This window comes from Oryzias latipes, chromosome 1 (assembly GCF_002234675.1).
Source record: "Oryzias latipes chromosome 1, ASM223467v1".
Classification (NCBI taxonomy): domain Eukaryota; kingdom Metazoa; phylum Chordata; class Actinopteri; order Beloniformes; family Adrianichthyidae; genus Oryzias; species Oryzias latipes.
Genome location: NC_019859.2, coordinates 12,610,491 through 12,621,600, shown reverse-complemented (window position 1 = coordinate 12,621,600; position 11,110 = coordinate 12,610,491). Strand labels below are relative to the sequence as shown.

At 38.6% G+C, this 11,110-nt stretch overlaps 2 protein-coding genes across 3 annotated transcripts; one reads left to right on the top strand and one right to left on the bottom strand.

The window, feature by feature from the left end:
* Positions 1–314: 314 nt before the first annotated feature.
* LOC101163143 (interleukin-8-like) lies at positions 315–1,659 on the bottom strand. Of its 2 annotated transcripts, XR_908765.3 has the most exons (5): positions 1,481–1,651; positions 1,266–1,398; positions 1,051–1,143; positions 610–691; positions 315–561 (listed from the first exon to the last, which is right to left on the bottom strand). XR_908765.3 is itself a non-coding variant. In XM_004065728.4 (4 exons), the coding sequence occupies exons 1-4, from the start codon at positions 1,530–1,532 to the stop codon at positions 679–681; spliced, it is 291 nt and encodes a 96-aa protein (XP_004065776.1). In that variant the 5' UTR covers positions 1,533–1,659; the 3' UTR covers positions 315–678. The 2 variants fall into 2 exon arrangements, 1 of the variants encoding a protein (XP_004065776.1); XM_004065728.4 differs by having other exon boundaries at positions 315–691; positions 1,481–1,659.
* Positions 1,660–5,255: 3,596 nt separating this feature from the next.
* Positions 5,256–6,328, top strand: LOC101162901 (permeability factor 2). The gene is made up of 4 exons (XM_004065727.4): positions 5,256–5,491; positions 5,574–5,706; positions 5,822–5,905; positions 6,012–6,328. Exons 1-4 carry the CDS (start codon positions 5,428–5,430, stop codon positions 6,022–6,024), a joined length of 294 nt encoding a protein of 97 aa, XP_004065775.1. The 5' UTR covers positions 5,256–5,427; the 3' UTR covers positions 6,025–6,328.
* The last annotated feature ends 4,782 nt before the right edge of the window (positions 6,329–11,110 follow it).

The following is an 11,110-nucleotide window of genomic DNA, read 5'->3' as shown; positions in this document are numbered from 1 at the left end:
AGTAAAACCACCTTTCAATTTCATATCCCTGCAGGTTCAGACCCGCAAAAGGACCCGAGTGAAAGAGCAATGAATGAGGACTCAAATGGTTCACATGCAAAAGTTAGCAGTTAATAAAAGGGTTGACAGATCACTTTGCAGAACAATATGCTGTTTGAAGAAAAAAATGTTTTGTAGTTTTATTGTATGAAGTGAAAATAAAAATTAAAAAGCTCATACTTAGATTATATGAAGAAATAACCTAAACAGATGCAAAGATATAACCATGACTAAATAAAACTTGTTTTGGAAGGGAGAAAAAAGTGAGAGGAGGATAAGGATAAGAGATTTATTACCATTTGTACATGTAAAACAGGTACATTGGAATTTTTTTCAGCTGCTCTCAAGTCAGGGTGAATTAAAGACAAAAAATTTATAAACAAAACATTTTTAAGTCATTTAGATATTTATGTCCTTCTTTGTGATCAAAACAAAAGCATCAGCCTATTCCTGCTAACTTTATCTGGTATCTTCTTGTGAAAAAACAATTATGACTTTATGTCACTTCTCTTCACCCATACTGTTTTCTTGGAAGCCAAAGCTTCCGCATGTGTGTTTCTAAAAAAAGGAACCGTATTGTAGTCCAAGATTCTAATTGTTTTTCTTTTCCATGTTGAAAAGTAAGCAGAGGTCGGCTCTTCAAGGTGTCCACCTAGAGAAAAAGGAAATTAGATGGGATTTTTTTTAGAATAAAAGAAAAGAAAACTTATTTGCTAACATAAAATGAACTTTTTTATTTATTATAAATTACATTTATGCAATAAAAAAAAATCATTTTTGAATACATTCTAGATGAAGTATGTAAAACACATACACACACACTGCACTGAAGGACTCTTGCATAACTATAAATATTCTAGTTACATTAATTTAATAAACTTTCCAAGTATTGCTAAGTCTTTTTTAAAGCAAGGTTTACTGCTTGTTCTAATTATGAAGAATCCAGTGTTGTTTCTCAGAAACGTGGCTCATGATCATATCTATTTACACTCTGTTTACATATATACTTACCCAGGAAGTTTCCTCATTGCATTCACCACTTTTTTGACCCATGGGGCTTCAGGGTCCAGGCAAATCTTCTTTCCGTTCTTTGCAAAAGTTGCACTGCAGGATCAAGGCATGAAAGAAAGTCTGAGTCCTTGTGAGCTTATGAAAAGTCTTGTTTAGTATACAAATTGAGAAAGACATCCTTAAATCTTTTATATGTACTAATTATTTGGACTTACATGATTTCAACTTCCTTGCAGTGGGAGCTTGCAGGGTTCACTTCCACCGCTCCTATGAGGCGCCCTATTGGTGTTTTCTCTTTTGTGATGCATTGGCATCGCAGATTTATTCCTTGAACCCCAACACCTGTGCCTGCAACAACGGTCATTTAACACTTGGATGCATGTAAAGATATTCTGTTGAAATTGTAAGGATGCACTGTGTAAACACTCACCTTCCTGTAGTTTTAGGACAACCAAAAGTGTCACAAAAACGGTGGGAAACATTTTCGGCTTCAGAAAAAAAGATTGCTGGTTTAAAAATGTGGAGCCAAATTTATTTCGTTTCTGCAAACCTCAACTGTTTTCTCTGCAGCAGTAAACTGTTGGGCAAGTCTGCTCTGCAAACACTTCTTATGCGCGTATAAATCCCTCCTTCATTCTTTTGAAAGAAGGGAGCTCATAAAATGACTTTTTCACTGAGAAATGTTGTCAATTTTCAATTAGCTCGAGGAAATTCCTTGGAAATGAGCTTGCATGATATTTAATTGAAGAGAACCTACTTTTTTCCCCTTTCCTTTGTATTTTGTTTTAAACACAGAATTATTTTGGATGTTGTAACTGATGAAACTTGACAGAGAGAAATCTCCCATTTGATTTAGTTTCAAATGAGTAAACCAACAGAGAACATAATAACAAAATCTGGAGCCAATCAACTGCAAGCAATTTACCATTTCTTACTTATATATCTGGTACCACTCAGTGACTTTGTAAAATGTATTTTTGTCCATATATATTAAAATGGTACTTTTTCAACACCAAAAGGTATTTTGTTTTAGCTCAAATATAAATTAATTGGAGCTAAATTATAACTCTCTTAAAGCACTTAGCTGTGGGATAATTTGAATGTTATTCCCAACAATTATTTTATAATAACATTTCTGACACCACAGCTTGTTGAGACATGTTAAAAGCAAGACACCATTGTGGAATTTAACCTGCAAGGCCACCTATCTCGGAACAGATAACCTCATTTGACGTTTTATTTTTCCTGTGAATGTATATGTGTAGTGGGTGGGTTGTCTGGCAGTCCGTTTGAGCCCTTTTCTTGTCTTCTTATCTCCTGCCGTCAATAAGTCACTGAACTCCTTGACTTTTCCAGGAATTTTCAACAACTGTCTGCATTCCTCCAAGCAATATCTCACGCTCCAGTCATGTAAATCTTTTTGGATGAACGGAAGCTCCCCTTCTACCCTTTGAGGAATTGAATCGGTTAGTTCAAAAGAGGCCCAAGTCCAAGAGGTTTGTTTTTCCAGCGAATGATTTTTAATTGCATAGCTTAAAGGGAGGCTACACCAAATTATTAATACTTTACCCAGATTTAGCACCAGTTCATAGCTTACAAATGCTATAATATGAAGCACCTCACTTTTATAATTTCAGAGGACTAGTAAACTAAAGTCTCTGGACTTGGGCCCTTCTTGAATTAAACAGGGGCGCTGCCATATTGGATAACTAGTGCTGCCATCTATGGGATAAAGCAAAACCCATGCAAGAGAGGCCCAAGTCCAGGAATTCTGCACTTAATGCATTTTAAATGTCAAGCATAGTCAATAAATTACAATAGACTTGGGACTTTTTTGCACATAATCAGATAGCCTTTCCCTTGAAGACCATAGAACATATAATATCTCTATTTTGAAAAATTGTGGACTGAGGCTGATGGAGGTAGCGGAGATGAAGATGTTGAGGTTCTCCTTAGGAGTGACCAGGTTAGACAGGATAAGGAACGAGTACATCAGAGGGACGGCTCATGTTGCCTATGTCAGCGACAAAGTCAGAGAAGCCAGACTGAGATGGTTTGGACATGTTCAGAGGAGGGATAGTGGATATATTGGTAGAAGGATGTTGGAGATGGAGCTGCCTGGCAGGAGGGCAAGAGGACGGCCAAAGAGGAGATACATGGATGTCTTAACAGAGGACATGAAGTTGGCTAATGTTAGGGTAGAAGATGTCCATGATAGAGTGAGGTGGAAAAGGATGATTCGCTGTGGCGACCCCTGATGGGAAAAGCCGAAAGAGAAAGAAGTGGACTTGGGCCCCTTTTGTACGAACAGATTCAATTGTAAACATTTAAAAAAAGAAGTCCATAAAAATGGAAGTAACTTCACTCTCTGGATCATTGCCTCAGACCTATGTGCTTTGTATCTGAAGGGGTTTGTCTGCAGAGGGAAATTATTTTCTTAACCCTACATGACAAGGGAATTGAGTAAGCTCATAAGAATTCATAATACGTTACACTATCTGTTTTATCTAATGATAAAGTACACTCATGCATGATCTACACCATGTAAAAAAAAATACTGTGCAACTCTACCTTTTTTTGCAGTTATTTCAGTTACAATGATTGTAAAACAAATGTAACTTGTAAATCCGGTAATAGATTTAACAAAATATACATGGATTTTACTTTTTTTTAAAGATTATATTTGAGATATTTTATTTTATGAAAAATAAATATATGTATGTAATGGCTTGGACTTTGTACACTCCCTTCTATTACATATTTGTAAAAAGAATATATTGGTACGGTTAGCTTTTGGGATCCTTGAATCAGGCGTTTAAAGATTTCTTAGAAAATTTCCTGGAGCCCAAATCTCAAGGCAAGAAGACTTGAGAAATGGATACAAATATGCATTTTTGAAAATCTATATCTTTGGAGCTCTGCGGTGAACACACTCATGTTCTGACATTCCTGGCATGTGTGAAATCATTAAGACAACACCAGACAAGATGCCAAAAACTTTTCATGGGAATATGCCTTGGAGCTGTTACAACGTCACTGCAGTTGCACTCACAAAGATCCCAGTCGTGTTGAGCAACATCCCCCAAAAACAAAAAGGTCTTGTTGTGACAAATGTATTCATCATTATAGTGTCATTTTATTCAAATTACCTGCTTTGGCTTTTTTTTTTTAAATATCCATTTTGTGCAGGTAACAGGAGGCACTCTTTAAGCTATTTCTGTTTGTTGTATAAGCCAAAGTACAATGGGTAAAATTATCCAAAAATCATAAACAAATATTCTTTTTTTTGGTTGGCTAGGCTTTCAACATGTGAAAGTGAAAAACAGGAAGGGTGTCACCACACAACACGTGTTGATCACCTGTGAAAAGTTTTGGATTTTAGTTTTTGCTTCAGTTAAAACCAATTCATGTGTTTAAACAAGTGAAAATGCATGTGACCAGCACAATACGGATAACAGAAATGTATAATTTTTACTTCCCTAAAAGGTTTTCAGAATTGAGAAGGCTTTTCAAAGAACTGAAAGGTCCGCAATGATAAAAAAAATAGATAAATCTAGTCCAGTTGTGCGCTTTTTCCCCGTACAATGATGTTTGTTAAATTATTTAACAATTGATTTAGGTTAGAATATATGCTAAATAAAAAATAAAAACATGAAAACATTAGTATTTATTAGTCAATGACATATTAGTCATAGATTTGTTTTACATTTGATCAATTAAATAGCTTTCACTTAAAAATGTAGGCACTCAAAAAATAAGAAGAAATCAGTGGGAATAACACACAAGCATTAAGGAAGTACGTTTATTTTATATTTATGACAGAGTCAAAATGTTACAGGATGTTGATTAATTAACGGCTCATGCATTGCATCTTACTGTCCTTTTATTACATTTGTGAGTCAGTTATTGGTTAACCAGTTTCATGCCATAGTCTTTTGTCAGAATTCTTAACATGTACAAGGAAACACATTATATGACTCCTTTAATATAAATCAGGTTTTAGCTCCACTGATTTTATTTCCTCCATTGACCCTTGTGGGACTGTCAGTTTTAGTCATGTGACTACTTTTGCTAATCCAAAGTTATTACAATGGGCTGGCATCAACAACAGAGAAAATTTCCCACTGAGCAGGAACTCCGATATTGCGAAACTCCTACTGGAGATAGGGAAGTGACTCACTTCACTGAGGTATAAAAGCAGAGGGGTCTGCAAGCGCTGGATTCAAACAGCAATCAGAGAAAGCAGCAGAACCTTCAAGAGCAGAGGAAAGAGAATAACACTAAAAGAATATAACTTTGCTTTGCCTCGGACAGGACTTAAGGCAACAGCTTGCTTAAACTTGTTTGTTTAGTTTCTATAGAGCTTTAAAAAGCAAAATGACGACCAACAAAGTTATCATCTTATCTGTTGTCTTCTTGGGATTTATTGCCATTGCTGAAGGTAAGTTTCTGAGGCAGCGCTGTAACTTTTTTTGCTCCTGTGTGCAAAGTTGGAACTTTTTAACACTTCTGTTTCTCTGCAGCCATGAGTCTGAGAAGTTTGGGAGTGGAGCTGCATTGCCGCTGCATTCAGACAGAGAGCAAACGCATCGGCCGCCACATTCAGAAGATTGAGATGATTGCTCCCAACTCTCACTGTGAAGAAACAGAGATCATGTAAGTCCCAAAACCTTCACCTTAGCCTTGTTGTCGCAAGTTTTTTTTTTTTATGGTGCTCAAAAAACAATCTTTGGCAGGAGGTTCTCATGCTTCTGATGTTTTTTTGTTGCAGTGCCACTCTGAAGACAGGCCAGGAGGTTTGCCTGGACCCAGAGGCTCCCTGGGTAAAGAAAGTCATTCAGAAGATCTTGTCAAGGTATGAATCAAATAAGACATCTTTGTGTTAAATATTGTTTAAAGAAAAGATGAACAAACCTTGCAACTTAGAATAACAATTTCTTTCCTGTTTCTTTGGTTTTCAGGAGAAAGAACTAAAGACATGCACCGAAAAGCATCTTACATCGTTAAACCTTAATATAATAACTCATCGTCTTGTTCATTTGTTGAAAATGACAACAGTGTGAACACAATTTGTTTGTATCAAACATGGATTTTTATTCTCTTCTTGTCTTTGTATTTGTATGAATTTGTACAGTTGTTTTTATGAGACTTTGCCCCGTTTTCACTTAAGATATAAGTTATTTATTTTTGCACTGCTTCTATTTATGACATAAATATTTGATGTATGAATTTATGAATGAAATAAAATGACAATAAATTTGATCCAAAGTAAAATGTGTTTTGAGTAGTGCCGATGTTTTTTTCTCCTGTCACTGATATTCTTTTTTCCTTACAATACAATTAGACTAAACCAAGTATTTTACTGTAATTAATGTGAATGGACCAATCTTATACAATAACATAAGCAGAATTCTGTTCTCTAAAATATGTTTAAAAATATTTAAGAATTTTGTTAAAATTACAGCTCTCTAGAGATTGTTTTGTGGGATAAGACGAAATACAATAACTTAAAAAAAAGTTAAATTGTCTCAATGACAAACAATTTGGAGAAATATCATGTTTTCATAAATAAAGATAGAAAAAAGAACTCAAGAGATGAGATTAAGAATTTTGCCTGGAAGAAAAATACCCCCTACTAAGTAATAAAACCACTAAGGTGTTGAATGTAATCTACCGACATCATTCTTTTCTGGTTGAGCTGGAGGAAAGTGGTGAATCGGCGAAATAGCATCAATGAATCAGAAACTGAGACAAACTGGAGACTATGTGAGTTAAAAATAGAGGTGCAGATGCATGTTCTGATGAACCCATCAAAGCTCCTCATGATAACAGAGATGAATGCAACAGACAAACAGACAATTGGGAATGTGCAGGTGCCCCCATGTGATACATTTGGACTGTCAACGTGCATGCGATAAAAAGGGAAGTAGAAGATAAGAAAGAAAAACTTTCCAAAATTTCATGACACTGATCTGCACCATGTAAACATTTGCCGTTAGCGCTTTCTGCACATGTAAGGGGGAGGATGCGTGACAAAATCTGACTCCATAATTTTTTCCTATAAGGCATAGTCTAAAGTCTCCTTTTTTTTTTTAAAGAAAAAAAATGATACGTTTTTCTTTAAATTAAATATCTTTCTTTCTTAAGTTTAAAGTGTTGGTTTTGTCAAACCCTATTTGACCAGCCCAAGCAAAAGAAATAGGAAATGAAAAAAAAAAAGAAATCTTAATCGGAGCCATATACTGAATCATTGATACCCAGAAATCCAACCTGATTTGTCGCAACAAAAGACTATTTTGCCAATTACAGTACAAAACCCAGTAGATGATCTAAGCCAGGCTGTCCAAAGTCCAGCCCTAATGCCCACTGGCCTGTGGGCTACTGTCATAAAATCAATAATATGCCTGTCACAAGAACAGGCAAATGGCTGGGTCCAAAGGCAGCAGGTTTGTCAGCTCAGCTAAAAGTCCACAACGCAAAATCAGGGTCAGGCAGACAGGGGTCAATGACAGGCATGAGATCATCAGAGGAGAGACAGGGTAGTCAAGATCCAGGTGAGAGTTGGGGCAGGCGGCAAGTTAACAGAGTCAGGGTCAGAAGACAGAAGATCAGGTCCAAATACAAGGTAAGGAAGGCAGAGTGAGTGAGCTCAGCTCAGTGCGAAGGAATAATATACCTTTGTGTTCTTTTTCCTGTTTACATGATTTAAATGTTTACTGTGAGCATTTAATAGTAACATTTATGCAACATTTCACATTAGCCCAGATTTAATGTTGACAGAAGTTTTTTTTCTAAACAGACATTTTTTCTGCATCATGTTTCTGGTCTTTAAATTTGAAAATTTGCAGTAATTTTGATCAAATGTATTTAAATGTGTTCTATATGTGTGAAGAAATAAGTGTCAAAAAAGTGCAACTAAATAAAATTACATAGTTCCTTTGCATTTAAGGTCATTATAAGGGTTGAAAGGATGCAGAACAAATAGTTGGCCCTCACTCATTTTTGCCTCACCAAATCTGGCCCTCTCTACAAAAGGTTTGGTCATACATTGCTCTTCTACTCCTTGGTTATATGTGTCCTATTTGTGAGCTGACTTAAATAATATTGTGGGAGATGCATGCTGCAAAGTTCTCTTTTGTTGTGACAGATTATCTTTTCACTCCTTAAATTCCCATACTGTACTTATTTTCTTCCTTTTTCATTGACTTCACTGTTTCATTCAGCAAAACCAGGTGGTGTTGGTGAAAGTAAAGGCTCGTTTGTACCTTCTAAAGCATAATTGTCCATGAAAATGAAAAGAAAATGTCATGACTTGAAGGATTGACAGACCCAGACGCTGAAACCCAGAATGAGGACAAGGAGGTGAACGGTAAGTAAAGAGTTTTATTTTTCCTTCCAGGAAAGTTGGTGTGGCTTGGAGGGCAGCGGCTTATGGCAGGCCATAGTGGCGTGGCTGGGGGTAAGAGCGCAGCTTGGCAGAGCTTGAGGTTTCCACCGGACTGTAGGAGGACTCGGACTGACATCCACACAGGGGACACTTGGAGGCTGGAATCCTGAGACAGGGAGAGGCAAGTTAAACACAAGGCCAGACTTAACCATGGAAACATGAGCTAGACTTGAGACCAGGTTTAGTCACCATAAAGGGCAACAAACTGGCGTAGGCTAATGGGACTGGAACTCCTTAAGAGCAGAGCAGGTGATGAGGTGAATTGGTCCCAGCTGGTGGAGTCAGGAGCAGAGCAGGAGGGGGAGGGGGAGGAGACTGACAGGCACCATAACAGAAAAAGGATTTTTGCGATCATAATCTTTGTTGATTTCAATGATCTGGTGATGCAAAAAGCTAAAGTCTGGCAGTTGAAAAGACTGCTCTCTGGACATTATGCCAGTTAGATTTTTTAAAGAAATATATGGATCCCTTAGCTCTCACATACTGTCCCTAATTAACACATCTATTTTAACTGGCACAGTCCCAGATGACTTTAAGGCTGCTATGATTCAGCCACTACTGAAAAAGCCCTCTTTGGACCCAAGTTGCTTGGAGCACTACGGACCAATTTTAAAATTGCCTTTTTTGGCCAAGATCCTGGAAGAGCTAGTGGCTAAGCAGGTAATTTCCTTTTTGAATAACAATGGGCTGTTTGAGACCTTTCAATGTAGTTTTAAGGCCAACCACAGCACCTAAACAGCCTTGCTGAGAGTAATGAATGACCTTTTAAATGTTGTGGACTGTGGAAAATCATCTATTTTAGTTCTTTTAGATCTCAGTGCAGCATTTGATACAGGTGACCACTCAATTTTATTACAACATCTGAAATCTTGGATAGGTTTTCTGGCACAGTCCTCAACTGGTTTTATCCGTACTTATCTGACAGGTTTTTTAATGTTTTTAATCAGGCAATTCTTGCTCATCTAAGGTGAAAATGACATGCAGTGTTCCCCAGGGTTCAGTATTGTGACCTCTGTTATTTTCAATTTACATGCTACCACTGGAGGAGACAATATGCTGAAATAGTCTCAATTTTTATTTTTATGCCGTTGACACTCAACTATACTTATCCTTTAAACCTATTGCCGAAATTAAAACCTGGATGGCTCCAAATGTTTTGCAGTTGAATATGGACAAAACTCCCCAAAACAGTGTTGCTCAGAAATTGGAGTCTCTGTCTATTAATGTTTCTAAAAACTGCAGAAATTTGGGGATGATCTTTGAATTTGGAGACACATGTCAAATCTTGTTTCTGGCACATACACAGATTATCCTATATAATCTGTCTCCTAAACCTGTCCCCTCTCCTATCTAAAAAATGTCTTGAGATGGTGATTCACGCTTTTTTTTTCCCGTTTGGACTATTGTAACGCAATCTACACATACCTTTCACAGCAGAGTGTGCATAAACTCCAGTTTGTCCAAAATGCTGCCGCCACACTCCTAACCAAAACCAGAATGAGAGATCATATTACTCCGTTTTTTTTTTTCCGGCTGAGCAAACAGATTAGAGCTGAAGGCTTTTTGTGTTGGACAGGTTTTACTATAACAAAAAGAGGTTATATAGCTTCGAGAAACCAGGGTGTAGACTTGTATTAACCCCTTTTTGTTGTATTATTTTTTATTTATTTGTTACATTTAGTGTGTGTGGGGAGGGAGAGGGGAAGAATGTGAGGGGGGGGGGGGGTGGAAGAGAGTAAAAGGAAAAGAGGTGAGAAAGTGGGGGATACAAGTACTGATTTGAATAAGTTATTATTTTAAGCTGTAACAATTATGCCAGATCTGCTGGAAAGACAAATATTACATCAAAGGTGAAAATCTGACACTAAGATGAGCGAAAAATATCTGTCCATCAATACACTGTGGGTTAGGAGGATGGATGAAGCATACAGGGAGCAGTGTGCACGTGCACGTGGGGGTGGAGATACATGCATGTTGCCGAAGTGAACCGTGTGTTCATAAGGGGAACCAGATCCTACCCAGCCAGACCAGCCAGACCAGGAAAGGGGAGGACAGACCCCCAGGCCAGGAACCCCCACGGCACCGGACCCAGGCAGCCCGGGAGGGGGGGAGGAAGGGATCGCCCACCCACCCAGCCAGGCGCAGAGAATGCCTCCCTACAGGGGCCCCCCCGACGCCCAAAGGCATAACCGAACCCGGCGTCCGGCCCCCAGGCCACAGGACAGGAGCATTTGGCCGTACCAGGCGGCAGCCATGGGGGCCACCGGGCGCCGGACACCGAGACAAGGGCCAGGGACGACGCCAGGGCCCCGAGAACCCATGGGCCGCCGACCACCCCCGTCTCCGCGAGCCAGCCCCGACACCCGACCCGAGCATCCCAGAAATCATCGCGCACCCACAGTCACCCCCCATAACACTACCCACTACAACCCTCCTCCCCCGCCATATTATCTGAGCCCCCCTCCCCAACCCTGTTAATGCCCTCCCCCCTCTGTGATGGGAAGGGAGAGCCCCAGAGGATCCCAGCTCCGGTTTTAGCGTCTCTGCGCTGGCTCCCTGTCCGTTTTAGAATCGATTTTAAGATTTTAATGGTTGCTTTTGAAGCATGCTGTG